The sequence below is a fragment of the Choloepus didactylus genome, chromosome 7 (assembly GCF_015220235.1).
Source record: "Choloepus didactylus isolate mChoDid1 chromosome 7, mChoDid1.pri, whole genome shotgun sequence".
NCBI classification, from domain to species: Eukaryota; Metazoa; Chordata; class Mammalia; order Pilosa; family Megalonychidae; genus Choloepus; species Choloepus didactylus.
Genome location: NC_051313.1, coordinates 99,344,434 through 99,365,044, shown reverse-complemented (window position 1 = coordinate 99,365,044; position 20,611 = coordinate 99,344,434). Strand labels below are relative to the sequence as shown.

General features: G+C 39.7%; 1 protein-coding gene across 9 annotated transcripts in view; it reads right to left on the bottom strand.

Moving 5' to 3' along the window:
* Positions 1-20,611, bottom strand: part of PKHD1 (PKHD1 ciliary IPT domain containing fibrocystin/polyductin) — a 473,530-nt gene that overhangs the window by 234,874 nt on the left and 218,045 nt on the right. For all 9 annotated transcript variants that reach the window (XR_005217861.1, XM_037842918.1, XM_037842911.1 and 6 more), the window contains 2 exons: positions 11,147-11,324; positions 9,473-9,668 (listed from right to left, as the gene is read on the bottom strand). Coding sequence is in view for 8 of the 9 variants with exons in the window: in XM_037842918.1 (XP_037698846.1) it covers positions 9,473-9,668; positions 11,147-11,324 (374 nt within the window). In the remaining variant the exon portion in view is untranslated. The remainder of the gene's footprint in view (positions 1-9,472; positions 9,669-11,146; positions 11,325-20,611) is intronic.

Sequence of the window (20,611 nt, the reverse complement as noted above, 5' to 3'; positions counted from 1 at the left end):
GTTTTCAAGCAGTTGCAGATTTCAGTAAATCCGTGCTCCCTTTCCTTAAGACACTTCCACTGAGGTAAAGAAAGTAAAACAGACACAAAAAATCTTTTTCAAGGATGCTTCATTCATTCTATAGTGACGAATTCAACACAAAATAGGTGTGATTTATGCTTATAAGAGAGGCATATTTGGGGTTGAGAGGGATGGAAACATTATTCTGTTCATACTAGATAGATGAGGAAATTTCAAGGAGAAGGAAAACAGTCAACATATCCAAAATCCCTTAAGTTAAAAAAGGTGGATGTAAATATCCATGCATGGCAGTTATCACCGTGATGATGAACCCTCACATTGAAGAGACAAACCCTCACACAGCTGACTCCACTGCAGGCTGTTCTGCTTGTTCTTTAATTCCCTTATTCACTCACCCAGGCATGGGATGCAAGTCCAGGCTATCACACTGTCCTTGGTAAACCAAAACTCGCTGGGCCAAAGTTCAGTCAAGCCTGCAACTCTTAACTCTTCACTGGTGCTTCAGGACTGAGGGCCACTGATTTTCTTTGGCCTCTAAACACACACACACACAAATTGTCCCACTTCCAGAGGAACCCCTTCCCAAAACAGACATTGCAAAACTTCGCACACTGAGAAGTCATTGCTCGCTTTGTTAAAGTTGAGTGTGTGAATATCATTCAATCTGAAGAAGGGGAGCAGTTTCAGTACCAGAGAAGACGGAGAGAAGTTCCCCAGAGCAGGGAAGTTAGAAGACTCTGTTTCCCATCCCACCACCTTGTCCTCTGGGGGTTAGCTCTGAGCCCACGGTCATGGTTCTGAGGACCATTTCTTCTCAAACACCATTTCTAGGTCATATGAGATGATAAAGAGTGGTGGGAAAGAATGTGAGTGCTGGGGTCCAGCAGCCTGGATTTGAACCCCAGTTCTTCCAGTTTCTGGGTGTAGGAAAGTTATTTAATATTTCTGAGCCTCATTCACTTCATCTTAAAATGGAATAATTACACTACTTGCCTCATTGGGTTATTAGGAAGAAAAGATGGGATAATCCATATCTAATGCTTAGCACAGTATCTGGTACATGACAATAAATGTTAGCTATTATCAATACTGTTATTATGACATGTCCATTATTCTAGGAGCCAGTTAACAGGACCTGAGAAACATGCTTTTACTCTTACATTTTTTCCAGCTGCACCTAATCATGATGAGCCATAGTATTACAGAGTTGTAAGCAATTTAACCAGATCTGTTAAAGTTTGCTAAGTGCTTTGATTCTATAAACGACAGTGTAAATGTTAAGTGTCATTTCCAATTTGGATAAACACAAAGAGGGATGAAAATTATTTGGGAAAAAGGTAGTGGCTTAGGAAGAATTTAAAAGCCTTACACAAGCTATGATACTGTACATATGTTTCTTCAGTACTTATGATTTCTGATTGTGCATTTGTAATATGAGAATGGTTAATCTGCCTTGTTTATAAATGGAACCCCATTGTAGTTGATCCTTCCCAGATTGTAAGATCTGGTCCTCAAAAAGAAAAGGAAGTATTTGGGTCAATTATTGCCTCGTTATCCTGAAGAGTGCTATATGATATAGGCTTACCAAAAACATAGACATCTAGAAGGAAGAGAAATGTGCTAAGAAAATGGCTCCTGGTAAGAGGAAGGAGATAGAGTTCCCCAAATAGATGTAATACTTCTGCCTACTAGGGTTATGCATTGTGTCTGGCAAATTTTATCCTCACTAGGACAATAAGGAAGAGAAAAACTAATTAATTCTCTCCCTAAGCAGTTTCCATTCTCTCTTGGCATTCTGGAGGTAGAAATAAGTACACATCTATTTTAAAAGGAAAAGAAGTGGCATCTTAATAGACCACAGACTCCCTATGTCATTCTTCCATTCATATTCCTATTCTCACTTTGCCATTGAGATGTATGCACATACTAGGACCTCCCCTTCAGTCCCTCTTTATCCAGTGTCAGTTAGCCACTGGCTACACACGGAGAGGACACCAAACAGCAACTGCAATCCATGTCCGCAAATTTCATCCAGTCCCACCCTGACCCGTGGCTTCTCTCTGACTCCGTCTGTCCCAGACCCCGACTCTAGTTTTGTCCTCATGAGTCAGCGGTTGGATTTGGTCCTCTCTATGGACGTTTCTGTTAGCTTGCCCTATCCTCTACATTCGCCTCTTCTTCCTCTGCATCACACACCTGCATGTTCCTGCTCTATTTCTCCCTTCCTGTTCAGTGAACATGACCTCATGTCCCAGAAGCAGACCTAGCAGGCTTTCTTGTGAGTTGGTTCCTGGGCAGCTGACGCTTGATTCACAAGACCACATTCTGTCTGATTGCAGACTCTCAGAGGTGAGCATCAGACAGTGACAGCCACAAATGTCACCGTGGCCCTTGTAACACATGATCTTTCAAAGACCTTCACAGAAATATTGTGTTAAAATCCCATGGTCACCTTTGGCTCTTCTATTCTTCCTGGTAACATTCATTCATAGAAGGGCATAATCTTTTAAAGGTAAGAGAAAAAAATAAAATGATCAAGATGTTGAGAGATACACATGCATTTAGCACAGTCCTGAGAGTTGGTGCAATTAAGCCTTTTAATTCAAAGAACAGTAACAATGGTTATCCTGTCTCAGAGCAATGTTTACCAAACTTGTTTGGGGCATTTGTGATTTCCTGGGCCCTGCCCCAGACCTACAGAACCAGAATCTCCAGGGAGGGACCTGGGAGCAACATTCTGCCACTTTGCCCATGAGACAAATTTAGAAAACACTGACTTAAGGGGTTATACAACTCCATCATACTATACTCTTGAAAATGTGATTGTTCTCAGGAGCAGATGTTCTCAGCATGTGCAAACAGAGAGATACAGGTGAAAAAGAGATCCCTGTGCTCACAGTTCTTACTTTTCATCAGTTATACCAAAAACTTGCAGACTCCATTATATTCTCAAAATATAAAATGTGAGGTGATGACTTTAAGTGGAAGAAAACTTTTAATGACTATGAATTTTAATGTATATCAGAAAAATCAACTAGTTCATCAATTCCATGACATTTTATAGATATTGTTCAAGAAGAGGTTAGGTTTTAAAACTAAAACAGCTCATTTAAGAAAAATATTAAGTAAATAATAGTACAGGAGACATGAGGATGTGAAAAAAATTGTGAATACTTAAATACTTAAAGTTTAAGAAGCACAGTGTTAACCAATAAGTACATGTTTTTCCTAAAAATAGAAAGGATACAAATAGGTTTATAAGGATAGGGATATAAGCTTGGATTAAAAAGAAAACACACTAGCATACTAGAAAGAGCACTGAGCTTAAAAATGAGAAAAGCTGAGTTTGAATACTGGTTGCAGCAGCTACAACCTGTGTGAATTGGGACTAGCCACTTAGCATCATTAAGACTTAGTCTGCTTCTTAACCTGAGAAATACCTAAAAAAAAAAAAACTCTGGCTTTCAAGTTTTCCTCCTTTCTTTCCTTCATTCCTTCTTCTCTACCTCTATCCATGCATCTCTCCAACCCTCCCTCCATTCATTCCTTCTTCCCTTCCTTTTAAGACATCGCTCCTGTTCATGTTATCTGTATTTTTGCCATAAATGTTAGTGCATTTCCCCAAAGTCCATCCTCTACATTACTAGTAAAAATCCTTGGGGATCTTTGCAGAATGAGTTTTCTATAAGAATGTAAATTAATTTATTAACTAGAATGCTATAGATTGCCTTAGAGGGCTTCAGTATGGGAATGGCAGCAGAGTTTCAGAAGATTATGATTCTACTCTGCCTACAAAATCCTCCCAAAGAGCTTTGGGGAGCCAACTGGGTTCTCTCTCCTTCATAGATCCCAACAGGATTTCTTCCCAAGGAGTTGCACAGTGTCTGCTAGACCAACTGAAGAAACAGAAGAGACTCGGCAGCCTGCTCCATCCCAGGACCCACCCCCCTTTCAGGAAAGGGAAACCCAGGTAGTAACCATGATTTCCAAGTCCCAAACTCAGGAAAATAATTCTCATTTTCAGGATCTCCCAAATTAACAGCTTTGTTTTAGATCCCTCTGTGTGACGACTTGAGTTCTTCCGGGCAACTGACAGAAAATAAAGTCCATCTGTCTTTCTAGCCTCACAGATAGACCATAGCCCAGGCTTCTCGCCAAACAGCCTGCCTTTGTCTTTGTGACGGGGACGTTTGGAGACAAGCATTGACCAGGCCGGCTAGACATGTCCTTTTTCAGTTAGAAGAAGGTGCTATAGCAGGAGCCTCTGAGCCTCCCAGACGGACCTTCTCAGCTGCCACCCCACACAATGTCCCAGCTCGGCTGCCTCTCTGCTGTGTGAGTGGGGGCTGTGTGAACTCCGGAGGGCAACTGTGAATGGCCCAGCATCTGATATGAATTTATCACCGGCTGCTGGTTGGGTGGGGGATAAAGCAAGGAGAAGGGGCTGTGACTGTTTAATGCACCCTGCCATAACCCAACAGTTTGCCCTAAAGAGCCTTTTACCAATATAAAAAGACAGGGTCAAAAGTAAGTTGACCCCTGACAGAATGTACAATTATTAGAAGAGGGCTGTGTGCGAGCAGCTGCTGGAACCCCACTGGCTCCACATCGGGCTTCCAAGAGTCAGAATATGAATAATCAACTCAAGATTGTTTTCTCCACCCCTCTCAACCCACACCATCTCCGCACAGCCTTGTCCTCCTGTTTTGGGCAAGTCCTATTATAGTTCTACAGGAGGAAGCATGGCCCTCCCTAGCAGCTGCAATAATTGTGTTCCTATTGTGGTGAAGACCTCCTCCTGACCACCCCCTACAAGTGGCCATTGTGGAGGGAGAGTCAGTGATTACACGCTCCACCTCATGCTTTGAGGGACCCAGCTGCCTAAGTGCTGACACACGAGCGTGCGGAAGGCCAGAGAGGGGGCTGGTGGAGGTGGAGGCAAGAGGTGGGGGGGGGACACGTCTGTGAGATGGGGCTCTGACATACCAGACCTTCTGCATAAGTCAAGCCCAGAACAAATGAGGCTTTATCGGCCCCAGTGCTGATGGGTCTCATCCCCCTTTGAAGTGGAGCTGAGCGTGGGGCCTAGCAGCTTTTCCTCCTTTGGACCAAGCAAACATCCTTCTTTTGATATGCTGCATGCTCATTATCTTTGCCCCATTTAATGATTTTTGATTGAAGGGTGGCGGCTGGGATGCCTAGAGGATCGTTAGAGAGGCTCCATGCAGCCAAGCCCAGAAGAAAGGCTTTCCTTGTGCCTGGGCCTAAATTTGGAATTTCTTAACAGTGTGTGCTTGTTCTTAGAGGCAGATAAGGGCTGAGCGTGAAATTCTTAATTAAGCAATAAATAGAGAGTGGGGTGTCAGCAGATGTAGCCAGTAGCCATGGCAACGGGAATCACATGCGCAAGAAAGCTGGGACTAAATGTAGGCCTCAGGCCTGGGCCTGATTGACAGCTGAAGAATCCTACAAAGCTTGTAAACCAGATTAATTAGCTGACTAATTATTTCATAGCGTTAATGTAACTAAAAAATAAAAATAGTTCACCATGAACTGAAACATCCCTGGAAAAAACAGCAGGGAAAGAGGCAGTGGGAAACTGGCTCTGTATGGAAGGAACATGAGATGTCAGTGGATTGAATTGGGAAAATGGGAAAATGGGCTTGCTCGATTTTACTCCCAACTTTAAAAACATGAAAGAAGGCTTATTCCACAGTCATACCCATTTCCAAGCATGGTGCAGGAGTCACAGTTTGGAATTGCCATTCATAATAGTTTATTGCATCAGATATTACCACTGCTGGGTCCTAACGTAAATGACAGCATGCAAGGACTTACTTGTGGTTTGTTTTATAAGTAGCTCTTGGGGCAGAATTCTCAGGGGCTTTGGGAAGCTATGTGAACTAATCTCCTTAAAAGGTATTTTTAAATGAGCAAAGGTATATCATTCTGTGGATAACAACTGCAGAAGTAGTATTAAATTTCAATCATGGGAACAAGAAATATATCTGAAATTATTGTGGTTCTCGGCTATCTTACAATACCTGGTGCGAGAAAACAGAACAAGACCTTTTCAAAGGTTAAAATGTGTATATTTAGGATCAAGCCACAAGATATTGTTGATCTTCTTGGTAAAAAAAAAAAGTTCAAGAAAAACAGACTATTGAGAAATTTTTAGTAAAGTAACAAAACATGCTAATTACATTTGAAAATATTTAGGTTTTTGTACTTCATTTCCAAGGGACAAGTAAACATTCTTAACCTAGTTTTATCGATGAAGCCATAGAGGCATGGATCACATATAATGCTGTGTCCCAGGTAAAACTGCCAGGCACTGCTTTAAAACCTTAAGCCCAGGCTATGAGCTTTCCAAAGAACCTGCATTCCATAAAGGCATTTGCTGAACAAAGACAAAACACTTGCCTTGGTGGAGATGAGAAATGCAAGGGCCAAACACTGTATGTGCAGAATTTTTTCTTTGTCACTGGGCATCAGTGAGAGGTTTCCTATCATTACCCCTCTTAGCACCCTCTCCCCTTTTTTGGTCCACCTTCAATGATTACTTAGTGGGCAGCACACTCTAGTGGAGAGATCCATAGCCAGGAGCTAGAATGCCTGGGTTCTGATCTTTTCTTCCATTCAAGATCAGTCAGGTATGTTAAATCACACATGAAGCAGCTCAGTGGAGGAAATGAAGATAATTATGATTTTTTTTAAATTTCCTACCCTATAGGATGTGGTGAGGTTGCAAACAAACAAACCAAAATATGATACACTTAGAGGTGGTCAACAAACAACTACAACCCAGCCAATTGTCAGTGAAACAGCACTCTGTGAATACAATGCCAGCCGGGAAAATGAGCAGCTCTGCCCTAAATCTAAAAGGAAACTTAGTGGACCTGAAGGAGATCAAGCTGTTTTCATAAAACGAAGCAAAACTCGTGAATACGTAGCTCTCCCATGCTTGCATTCCAGGAATATGCCCACGCAGACTGTGAAGTCTTGACATGCTCTCTTCTTGGACTAAATGTATTTTATGTAAGTTATCCCAGTCACAGACCCATAAAGTTACAAAGTCTGAAAACACAATGAAGTAAAGGTGGCAATCTAATCGATACACAAAATGCACCATGCATAACAAGAAGTATACTTCCTGGAGCCTTGTGAGGGCACCAGCTACGACAACTATCTCACTGCCACTAAGGCACTGGGGAGTTTAGGCAGGTCTAGGCAAAACGAGATAACCCAATCACCAACTTCCTAGAGGTTATAAACTTTATGCAGATGATATCCAGCCTCATAACCAAACCCGTGGAATCCGGGGCACCACCAGCAAGGAGCACTGGGAGCCTCCGTTCCTCCTGAGTCCTCAGGTCCCCACCTGTGCCAGCACAGAAATGGAAACAGAAGTGGTTCCAGCCACTTATCAACCCCCACCCTCAGAGTGGACCATAAAAGCTGCTACTCAGACTACTGGGAATCCTCTTCAAGGAACAAAGGTCTCCAGGAATATTAAACATTCAACCAACCCTCTGTGGCTTCCTGTTCCTTTTCTCGTTCACATTCCAAGGTAGAGAAACGAGGATATTCTGATATAAAGACTTTAACAAATTAATAAAGACTCTCTATATAATAGTAGATAGTCATTAATTGTACCTATATTAAAATATTCACCTCCATCATATATTTATATGCACATATAACATATAGATGTACATCTCCATATAAGTATACATAGATAAATACATATGTACATGAGTATATATTTTTGTGCATCTCTAACATATATGTGTATATATAGTATAACAATACAACTTTCTATCAACTTAATTAATTATGTTAACAAAGGGGAAGAAAATTTGTAGCTGTGTGACCAAATTTCTTTTTCTTTTTACCACAAATTTTCCTTTATTATGCATGGCTTATATAAATATCCAAATTAGTTTGCAGTTCATGAACAAAATCTGACCAATGGACAAGACAGGCTCTCCACAACCATGAAAAGTAATAGAAAGAAAGAAATATGAAATTGAAATTTTGTTCCAGAATATATATCAAGTGACTAGCCCACGGATAAAGTTAACGAGAACATTTGCACTTAATTTGATGGCCATAACAAGCTGTAGCAGCAAAACAGTCTTAGGATCTCTGTCCATCCCCAACTTTTCTAGTTATAGGTTACATTTATGGATATATCAAATCAGAAATAAAATTTGAATGGTATATATAATTCAGTGCAGATAACACATACAACTCTTTTGGCAAAGACTTTAAAAATACCATGGAAGCACCAGGTTCTCTCTCTCCTCTCTGGCACTATTGAAATTTAATAGTGCCAGGGTTAATCTATAGATCAGATTTAGTTAACATGAAGCTAGGCCCAAGTGAGAGGACAAAGGAACTCAGTACAATTTCCCAGCCTTCTAAATCCTTAGGACCAAGTCTGGCTTGTGGCAGGGGCTAAGACTGAATGCAAGGGGTCTCCTGAATATTCCCTGAACCATTATGACTGCTTTATAACAAAACTGTCATTCTAGAGACCCATTTTGCCAGATCCGCCTTCTTAGAGACCACACTGAGCTGGGGTTGTTGCACGTGGGCACTGTGGAGCTCAGAGGGATCAGTGATGGTGTGGCATGGGAAAGGAAGATGAGGCAACCTGCAGGAAGTCAAGAGAAATGAAGGGTCCTTTCCCTCACACTGGGTGCCTGTCAAACATGCACACTAAGAAGGTAAGGAAACCTTTTTGCCCTTTGCTACTCTGCAAGCATAGTAGGGTTCCTGGTCCTAGAAAATGAGCATCTTTGTCTCATGCTGACATCCTGACCCAAGACAGACACAGCCCATCCTCAGATGGACCACTGGTCCCCGGGTCACGGCCCTCTATGCCATCTCACCTTCCTGACTTCTGATTCCCTTCCATGGCTTTCCTTCTCTTCTTTAATTAGCTTTAATCTTCATTTGGCCTTTCTCTGTATGTCTTCTTATAACACCTGCTGTTCCCTTTATCTGTGGTCCAAACCAGACATCCTCTCTTTATCTGTGCAGTTGCCCTTTCCACAAATATACTTCCCTAAGGTGAAATGAAAATATTTGTAGCAACCAGTATTTATTAAGCACCTGCTATGGGATAGGCATCCTGCTAAAGAGTTTCATATGTTATCCTTCATTTAATTTCCTACCCTCCCAGGTAGGCAATATTGTTATCCCATTTTACAGATGAGGAGGCTGAGGCTAAGAGAGAAAGAATACCTACTCCATGTCCCGTCGCTAGTAAGCGTGGGAGCTGGGACTTAAACCCAGGCAGTCTGATTTCAGAGCCCATGCACTTAACCTTCACCAAGCTATACCCTTTAGTTCCTCATCATTTCATAGCACAACTGCCTGGAATCAAGAGTGAATGGTGGTTTCTGAATGCACGCACTCAAAATGCTCTCCCAATTATACTTACCAAGGTAGGTGAGTTGCTTCAACTGGCTATTGAAGAACCAGTCACAGCCTCGGTCCTGGCCAGGTGATGGAAGAGACGAAAGGGCCCGGCCCAGTTGACTCCCACACCTTATGAGGATGTGAGAGTAAGACAGCAGGTCTGAGTGCACCAGCAGGAGGTGATTCCCGGGAGCAAAGTTGTCAAATGTTGCCGAGTACTTGAATAGAGAGAAAAGTATAATAGTGCTCGTTTAGTAAGGAAGGCCCTCTGAAAAAAGCCTTAGAGAACACAGATGGAGGTTAGAAATAGGACAGTTCAAACCCAGACTGTTCTTCTCTTGTAGAAAACAGAACAACTTAAAGCCACTCCACAGTAAATTCATAACTGGAATTTAAAAAAGGGTAGAATGTGAGGAATGAAAGATGTCATAGGATCATCTTGATTAATAACCTCAATTAAAGGCATTATACTTTCTCCATGCCTCTATGGCTTCACCTATAAAACTAGGTTAGGAATGTTTACTTATCTCTTGGAATTGAGGTACAAAAACCAAATATTTTCGAGTGTAATTAGTATGTTTTGTTACTTTACTAAAACCAAGACCCAGATAAATTAATTGACTTGTCTCAGGTCACACAAACTGGAAGAGGCAGAGCCAGGTCTAGTATTCCTTTCCAGGTTTTTCCACAACATAGAGAGGCAGGCAATGATGGCATGTCATCGTTCATAACTCGTAACAGCCAACACTGTTGGAGCATATACTCATACTCAATTCTTATCAAGTCGTTCAATCCTCACAAGACCCCCATGACTGCCACTTCTACTGCCCCATTTTACAGATGAGGAAACTGGGGCATAAGAGCTTCAGTAACCTGCCCTGGATCACAAAGCTGGAGCATGTTAAGCTAGGAAAGAAATCCAGGCCATCCAGCTCCAGAGTCACCATTCTTCTGCCTTCGACTTATGGAAATTTCTTAGAACGCTCTCATGGGAACCTCGAAGAAAGGCATACATCCTTTCTGAGAGCTGTGGTGAGAGGCTCAAAAGAGATTCTGCTTTGAATTCCCTGGAAATAGCTATGGCACATGGCAGCTTGTATCTCCCTAAGACATTAGGAGGAATGGGTATGGTGAGATGGGAAGGAAGAAATGTGCTAAAGGAAGAAAATCCACTGGGTTGCTTTTTTTTTTTTTTTTCCCTGAGAAAATGCAACCACTTTCCAGGTGGCTAGTCAAATTTTCACTCCCCCTAAACATCTGACTCCAACCCAACCCAGTCCTTTATAGACCTTCAACTGTAAGTTAAACTTTGACCACAAGGTGGCAGTATGCAATGTATTAATGCCTCATCAAGACATTTTCTCTTGCTAAAAACACATCTTTATAGGGTAAAATTGGCTCTTACCCCATAAGATAAGAATGCAATTCTATAAAATGCTTAGAAACCATTTTTTTGCTGTATTAATATGGTTACATTTTCAGGAAAAACTATTCTGCATTCAAGGTGAGATTTAAACAAATTCTAAAGTTTTCAAATTAAAAAAAAAATCTCACTCAGGATACATTCATTAGTCCAAAATGCTGCTGCAGTTTTCTTTCTCAGGATCAGAAGATGCAAATACATATAATCCATTATTTCATAGAAAGAAAGATAAGAACCCCTTCGGGGATAGACTTGCCAATGAGTCTGGGGTACCTGCAGAGATCTGTTGATCCATGGGGTCTCAAATCGCAATGTGTAGGTCTCTTGATCCAAGAGCAGAGCCATCCAGCCGTATATGTTTGACAATGTGTCACCAACATAATTGACAGTGGTTGTCTTATTTCTGCTGTCAGTCATGGTTAAATCATAAGCAACATCTGGAACGTTAACTCTAGGATGATTTAAAAAAAAAAGGATTTCAAGGTTATTTGCCAATTCTGGATCTAATGCATTCCACTTCCATCAATTGAAAGTCATCTTTCCATTTTTGGCATGGAGGTCTTAAGCCCTCTTTGTACAGGTGTCTACGGAGGTTTAAGCACTCATTCTGTGGGTCAAAACAGATCTGGAGGAAGTTGTCCTCAGATCACTAATGCATTACAGGCTGGCCTGGTGGGCTGCAGGTAGTAACACTCAGTTCTTAGGCCACTAATAAAATCACCATCATAATGAGATCATATGAGCCAGGAATATATACTATCAATTAAGCAAACAAGCATCCATGGCAAGAATTTTGCTAGAGACCAGGCTTATTAGGAGCATAAAACACATTACTGTTGGTAATTTGGTTTTCCTATGGGGAGCAATGAGTGAGACCCAGAACCTGAGGTGCCTGAGCTCTCAGGAGCCAAGTCTGATTGCACAGCAGGAATGGTTTCCTCCCCAGAATGAAGAGGTAATCTGCCCCCTTTTCTGCAGACTTGCACAACACCCAGTAACCACTTCTTTTAGAGCACTTCATTGTTGCTTGAAAAATAAAAATTAAAAAATCACAGCTTTTGAGATCCTTACATTAAAGGTATTTTCTCCTTCCTCTTGGTATTGTCAACCATGGTATAGGGCCCTGCATATAATCAGTATTCTTTGTTTTATGAATGAAGAATGCAAGGAGAGATCTTCCAAAGCACCAGTGCCAGTTTCCTAATTTATATAAAGGGTTTCTAGAACAACTGCATTTTTCCAAATGAGGAAACTGAAGCAGAGGATAGAGGAGGCAATTTTTGAATGCCCCAAGGTAGAACTAGAAATCTGTGGTTCAAGATCCCCAGGTGATTCTACACAGCCCATCCCCCAAAATTATTTTTAAGACTTCACTAGAACATAAATAGCCACATGCTAAGACCCTAAAAGAAAGTCAAAGTAGACATAAAAAAAAATAAAGCAAAATTTTAAAAAAAATCTATACACTTTATGACTGTCCTCCTTTGGTTTAAGTTTTGTGAGAATCTTTAACTGTGATATTTTGCTGCAGGCAAATAATTAAATTTTCAGAGAAATGGGATGAAGAAGGATGTTAAGTTTTCAAAGTGAGGTGTGGCATGAACATATCTAAAGCCAAATTATAATCCAAGAAAGCTTTTTTTTAGTGTTATGAATCTTGGGCTCTGGAGACAAATGGATGTAGGCTGGAAATCTAGATTTACACAAGCAAAGTGTATGAACCTGGGCAAATCACTAACAATCTTTAAGCTTTTGTTTCCTTTTTTTTAAAAAATGGAGGTGACAGTAATATGTGCCTCATATAACTGCTGTGAGACTTAAAGAGATAATCTATGTAAAGTGCTCAGTAATCATCACCAAGACTAACTTTTCCCTACAGCTCACTTAAGGACCTCAGATGTGCCAGATTTATCAGCCTGTACTACTTTTTTTAATGTCTAGAGATTTATCAGGGTATTTGGTCATTTTCAAACTCACCCAAAATCTTTGATGGCACAGAGCATTTACTCTAGCCATGCTGCATTCAATATATATATACATACATTTCTTGCAAGATTAAGTGTTTGTTTCATCCCTTAATTAATGAAATGAAAGAGATGAAAAATGCTCGGGGCACTGGGAAATAAAAGCAATCCTCTTTCCCCATGCAGAAATCTTGGGAAAAAAAAAGTTCTTCCTTTCTTGGAGTTTGAGATACTGAAGTTTTTTTCACATTCATTTCAGGAATTAAATGAAACTAATGGACAATCCTTAACTCATATTCCTAGAATCAGAATGGACAAGAAGGTCATCCATTCTAACTTCCCATCCATTGCAGGGATTCCCTATGATATTTTATCTGGTTCATCTAAATTACTCCAGCTATGCGGTGCTCACATCCTCAAATAGAAGACCATTCCAATTTGGAATGTATTTTAAATTTTAATCTTTAGAAAGCCAAATTTTTCTTCCCTCTCTTTTTTAGCTCTCTCTTCCTCTGACTGAAACCATAAGTCCCAGAGTCCCAGGAGATTGTCCAACACAATTTGGTCCAAATAACATATTTAATAAATAAAAATAAGCTTCCAGCAAATAAATATAAAACAATGTGATAAGAGGAGAAAAGTTGGAACTAAGAAATGTCAAAGAGAGAATGACTTGGCTACAGTAGGTGCCACGGTTGGCATATAAGATGGGATTCCCCACAGTTCAATGAATGATTTGAAATGTTTCAGGTTCTGAAAGTTCATCCTTTTCAGTTTTCATAGAGATATATAGGCTCTGGAAAATGAGTCACACAACATAAATCCAGGAGAGACTCATCGATACAACAGAATTCCCATTTAATGATTTACAGTAAGAAACAAAACTGCCTTTCACATAGTGGGTGTTCAGTAAAATATTTGTTGAATGAATAAATGAGTGTTAAATGGACCAGGACACTCCAACTGGCTACTGAGTCATGTTTCTCCCTAATAGAGAAGCCTACCTAGAAAACCACATGATTGTCAGAAGATTTCTTACAAACCTATTAATCAAAGAATAAAAATAAGTTGATCACAGTGGAACAATGAAGTTATCAGAGCCTGATACAGTTAATCCATATTAATAGAATATCTGCAAGAAGACTGAAATACTTATATACAGTGGTCAGAAACCTTTCCTGGGTACAGACAAGTAATCCATGCTAATAGTGGACTGTGGTTTGGAAAAATGCTAGTGTTCATTTAAGAACTCATATTTCTTCTATTCTAGTCATGTGCTCTCGTTAAACAATCTTTATAAATAGTTTTTTTAGACTATATAAACCAAAGGAAGAATTGCATTTGGTCAAATGCATCCATTGGCTCATATTTAATTCCTTCTGCCTTATCAACCTATATTTTATCACATTTAGATATCATGTATGCCACCTTGACAATTATGAAAATATCAACTCAACAAATTGGATAGCTATTTCCACGAATGTTCTTAATTCCAGCAATGTAGTCCCAAGAATCTTCTAATCATCTGGACATAATTATTTCTTAAACTTCCATTGGTGTCACATTTATAAATCAGTTTTTAGGATGATAATTTCTCCTGATTCAGTCTAGTTTCTAAGGATTGTAATTTCAGTTTTGGAAGAGACCATTTTTCCAATCATTTCCCCAGTTTCAGAAGACTCTTATAAACATGATCACCTCGTCAAACATTTTCAAACCACGAAATGTCAGCGCTGATTAGGTTCTACTGGCCTCTGGAATGTTTGCACATTCCTTTCAATGCCCTTCTCCTTCCAATCAACATCCAGTAATTTGCTGCTAAGCCCTTGGTCAACCAGAGACCCACCATAGCACACTGTGATCCTAAATTATCCTTTCCTCTTCCCACTTTCAGAACTGTCCATTCTCTCAGAGCTCTGCCCCTGCCAAGCCACCCCTGTCTACCTCAACCAAGGTTTATGTGGGATGCAAGTTCATAAGTGCTCATGTGTAGCAACAGCTTTCTGTAGCACAATGCAAGTAGAGAAAGAGGTTATCAAATATATTTTGATCACACATGGTAGGGGGAAGGATCATATGGTACATTCTGAAAAGCAAATCAAAATGTAAAAGACCCCTCTCCCAGTATGAAAGATGTCTTGTATTGACCATTACCTGGGGCCAAAAATTTAAAGTCAACCCAGCTCCCATCCTTCTAGGCCAAATGCCAGCAGTGACAGTGGTGGGCTTTTCTGAAAAGCACCAAAAGGACATCAAGAGTCGAAGAACACCATGAGGAGAATTTACAAACCATAATTACTACAATTTTCACTTGCCCTAAATAGCCACCAATTTCCCAGTGCCCTAAATAGCCACCAATCTCCCTCTCTTTACTGTTAATGAAGCAAAGGAGCACAAAAGTATTTCTAATTTGGAGGAGCCAAGGGAGTCTGCATGGGCCATTAGCAGCAGCAAGTTTCATTACTAGGGGAAGAAGTCTCTCCCTGAACTTCTCGTGGCTTTATGTGCAAGAAATCAGGAGGCAACCAGTCCATTTTAATTATTAACCCTTAGCTCTGCATCAGGAATAGCTCCTGTATGTGATCAAAAAAAAAAAAAAAACAAAAGGATTACAAGCCTTACATGTTGTTTTTTTCTTTTCTAGCAGGTGCCTTAATTTTATTCTTCGTTTTTTTTTTTCATTAACCAAGTTTGTTTTTAATTAAGGGACAATTTCCTTTAGAAATATAGCACTATCACTTGATAAAACTTTCCAGCCAAAGCACCAATTTACCATACTAGCTGCATAAACAGTTATGTAATTTATTATCCATGTACTCTGCAGAACTGTTGAATGTATACTGCCCACAAAGGATTTGTTCACAATCAACAATACCAATGAGAGTAAATATTAACTCCCTGGTTTGTGTTTACCATTAGCTTACTTTTCCTGAGGGTCCGTATCTCTGTGTATTAAAACAAACACTGCATTGAGCTCTAAATGTTCTTAATTTGGAACAATTGTGAAATAAGCCCTTTATAATTACACATCTCCTAAGCCAGACGCGTCATAATAGCCAGCCTCAGATGGTGCTTCAGTAATCCCATGGGTATCAGTGTTTGCCACTGTCATTCTCATTTTTTACTACACAAGGAGGAGAAAATAGAAATTTTGAGAACAGCTAACAAGTTTTTGTAGCACAGTTTTGCTTGAACATCCTTTTAAAATACACAGGGCTCACAATAGTCTTTGTCACAGGGTAACTATCTTACCTGCTGATCTACCACCAGTGATATACTATGTATAGCGACAAGTTTTTCTTGTAATATATATATCCTAATGGGAATCAGAAGCATTTAAATATTTCCCCTCCTCAGTAAGCTAAGAAACCTAAAAAGAGGAAAGAAATCACAACCTTTATTCCCCAAACTTTAAACAATCTTTTAACTCACATACAAAATGGAATTGGTGGCAGATAGACAAGTCATATGATTAATAACCTTTTTTTTCCTGGCAGGTACTCCACCATCACTCCTCCATGAGTTTGCAGATGCATATTTCCGTCTATCTTTTTTCAGGGTTGACTAAAGCGTAATTTATTGTAAAGGAGCTCAGGAATCAATCTGGTTATCTCTTCAAAGGTAGGTTCTGTTTTCAGACTATTGCAGTTTGCAATATTCTTATCTGCTGTCATATTAGGACATTACTCCTTGTTCATTCTATCTTAAGTCATGAAGAGATGCAATAGATGTTCATCACTCTACTTACAATGATCTTTCATAAGCTACTGTATCTCTACTCTTGATCTGCTGAGCCAGCTGGAAAGCTGCCCCAGAACCTAAGACAATCCCTGACAACTATGTATTAGGGATATAGAAAAATAATTTTATGCAGCAGGTAGAGATTTGGACAAAGAAAACTATCTCCCCTTTTAAATAGATGAGGAAAGATTGGCTATAGATATAGATTCAGATATAGATAGATATAGATAGAGATAGAACAGTAATAGATACAGATACAGATACACACACACAGCGTGGTGTGGTGGAGCTAACAGACACTGGGGCTCAAAAGCCCTTTGCTACCCTTCTTTCCAACTCCAGTTTCAGTGATACCATATCAGTAGCTCAAAGTAGGTCATGTGAGAGTATTTTTTACCACAGAAATAGGCAAATATACAAATTAAGGCTTATTATTCTCAAGGACAGTTCTTAAACATTTACCAGCACACCACAGTGTCCCTTTATTATTCATGAAAATTAATAAACATGTAGTATCATCGATGATATTCCTCAGTTTGGAGTTCACTATAATTTTTAGATATTTTTGTATTTTATTTCTGTAATCTCTGCTGCTAAGACAGCATAATACTCCTTGGAATTTTCACAGGGTTTTGCTCTAAGGACTGAAAACATGCCATTAGTGATGCTATTCCTATTTATCCCTAGGAAGGGGAGTGAGGCAGTTATTAAAGGAAAAGCTAGGCCAAAATTTCCATTTGAACTCTTCTTTACTTTTGCATTCACAGAGGCAGGGGGTGCCTCATACTTTGAACGCTGACACATTAAGCGCAGTTACATAGGTAAAAACTGAACGCAAGCACTACAGGAGAGGATATTTAGCAAGATCTAAGAATCAAGGTGATCAAAAGGAACATTAACCTTTTCTTTTCCAGGAGAAGTAGGAAAGAAGAAACAGAGTACTGGGGCACAGTGAATCAAAGACTATCTCCTGAATGACTCCAATTCTGTGACTACTGGCAGGTTTCACTGGATCGTGGGCAACCATTATTGGGAATTGTTCCTTGATTTTTCAAGAATTGAATTGTTACATTTGAACAAATTCAATTCCCTTGCCAGCCACATGTTTCTTGGAAACTTAATAAATGTATACTATTTTATTCAATTAGTAGAATGCCTATGCATTGCTTTGTAAATCACAAATGTAAAATAGAGACTCTTTAAAGCCAATATTTATTGAGCACTTACTATATGCCAGGCAATGACCCTGTGAGTTATATACCATAATGACCATTTTATCGAGAAAACCGAAGCAAAAAGAGGTGAAGTAACTTGTCCAAAGGAATACACCCAGGAAACAGGGATATCAAGATTTGTCCCTACAAATGATTCTTAATTATTACTGCTCTATTTTTCAGTTTTTGAAAATAATTACAAATGCATACTTTTGTTCTGACTTTATTTTATGTACATCCTATAAAAACTCAGAAGAACTAGCTGGTCAGCCTACAACATCTTGCAAGCTACTTCAATTTCCCTCACATTCAATCCAGTCAATAACTGAAAAATGAAATAAAGGTTTAATATCTGGATACATCTATGAGGAGTGAAGGAGCTATAGAGTGATTTAGAACACAAAAAATAATTCACAGATAGTGGTTGTGAGCATTAATTTCTTGTTCTTGTCCATCACACTTCTATATATCTATAAGATCAGGGCAAGAGAGCAATTGGCAAATGTAAACAACTTGCTGATAGAGGAGGGTGTGGAGGGCAATGAGGAGAAGGTGAGACGGGGGTGGAAATGAGGAGGGCTAAATAAATCATCTGGTCAACTGTCAGCCCCAGGAAGGCATAAACCCACAGCATATTATTATGAGACATTCTTAAGTGTTAGATGTTCCTAGGAATTTTATAAACAAAGATGTGGGATAGCATTTTAATCTTGGAACTTATGAAGAAAAGTTAAATGCCCTGGAATCCCCATTTGCATGTCCTAAAAGATAAATGCACAATAATGACACTACAGGAAGATTTGCAGGAGTCTATAATTTTTATTGATATCATTTATTCAACCCTAAATTAATTGAGCAGCTCTGTGCACACTATGGAATGGAGCACTGTAATTCAAAAACAGGGAGAAGGAGAGGGAGAGGGAGAATGAAAATCCTATCCTCCTGCTGTTTACCGTCTTCTAGGAGAGAAGGACAATTTGTTAGGCTACGTAGGAGCCATGAATATTAGTTAGAGCAGGTAGAGAGAGCTAGCACACAGCAGAGATACCAAAACCTGTACCAGAAGCTCAGGGTAGCTTGCCAAAGAAAACGATCTCTGTGCTAAGTTCATAGAAGCTGAACCTTATGAACTGAGGAGCATGAAGAAGTTGCATATGACTGAGGCATAGAGTGCAGGGAAGGGAGGGCAGAATGCTGAGAGATGATGCTGGGATTATAAGCAGGGACCAGGTCATGAAGTATCCATGAGATATAAAGAATGTTGGACTATTCTCAGGAGACACTGGGGGAACATGTTGAAGTGTCTCCATCAAGGAATGGATAGCAAAACCAGGTCTGCATTTACAGAGTTCAAGCACTGGAGCAAGGATTGGAGCAAGGCTACAAGTGAAGAGACTGTTGTGGTCACTGAGGTGAGAGTTAACAGTGGCCTGGACTAGAGAGAAGGCAGTTGGGAAAGAGAGAAGCAGAAAGGCTCAAGAGGAACACATTTTAGAAGAAAAAATGGACTGGAATTGGTAGATGATTTAAGTGGGAAATAAGAAGGTAGGCCAAGGATGACTCCACATTACAACTGGGGGATGTGCTCCAACAGGATTCTGAATACCTAGGAACAGGTTTATGGAGAAAGACCATAAATTCAGCCTTGGCAAGTTGAATTTGAGGTGCCTATTAAATACACTAGTGGAAATATTGATAGTAATGCTATTTAATATAAATATGCAAGTCACAAATGTAAACATATAATTTTAAATTTTACAGTAGCCACATTAAAAAAGTAAAAAAGAAACAAGTAAAATTATTTTAATCCTATATTTGCCCAATAAATCAAAAAATTATCAACAGAATCAATACAAACAATTAATGATATATTTTACAATATGTTTCATACTAAGTCTTCAAAACATGGTGTATAATTTAGAGCACATCTCAATTTGCCCCAGACACATTTCAAGTGCTCAGTGGCCACATGTGGTCAGTGGCTACTGTATCAGACAGTGCAGATCCAGATCCTAAGGGCAGCTGGAAATGTGAGTCTGAGAGTTCAATAGAATGATCCAGACTAGATGAAAAAATCTGAACTCATCAGTAAATGATAACTGAGACTGAAAATAAACCAGATCACCTGGGAGGAATATGTGGCTGGAGAAGAAAAGAGAGCTCCTCACAGAATCCAATAAAACACAAACCAGCATTCAAGGGACAGGGAGAGGAGCCTGCAAGGGAGACCTAGATGGAACACAGAAAATTCTAATGGTAGTATTATTTTTTTTCCATGTAATTACCTATTCAGAAGAAAGATTCATTTGAATTTGGGGTTTGATAAACCCAAAGGCCATATGGGGCACCAGAGAGACATCCTCATGTGACCCCTGGAGAAAAATGGTTGCTGACATTTTTCTGAACTTGGAGGGCCTGTCTTATCTTAGTTGGCTAACACCATCCCTGCCTCATTAGGAAGAATGAGATTGGTAGATCCTGGGAAAGGAGCCCATTCCAGAACGCCTGTGGCTCCTATAGAAAGCACATTTTTAGAACTGGAGAGAGAGAGTGTAATATGAGCAGCACTCATGCTGATTGAGCTTGTTGTCATTATAACAAAACATGAACTAGAGTCTGCCTTTTAGAGGGTGGGAGTTTTCTCTTCACCCACATTTGAAATATTACGACCACCATCAAACATATATATGCTCTGATAACCCAGTGCTGGGATTGAGTCAGAGGAAACCATAAAAGGAGAAGTGCTACAAGTATGAGCACCCATTATCATAAATAAGGCAGTGAGTGACAGAAACAGAAGGTCTCCGATGTCAAACCAA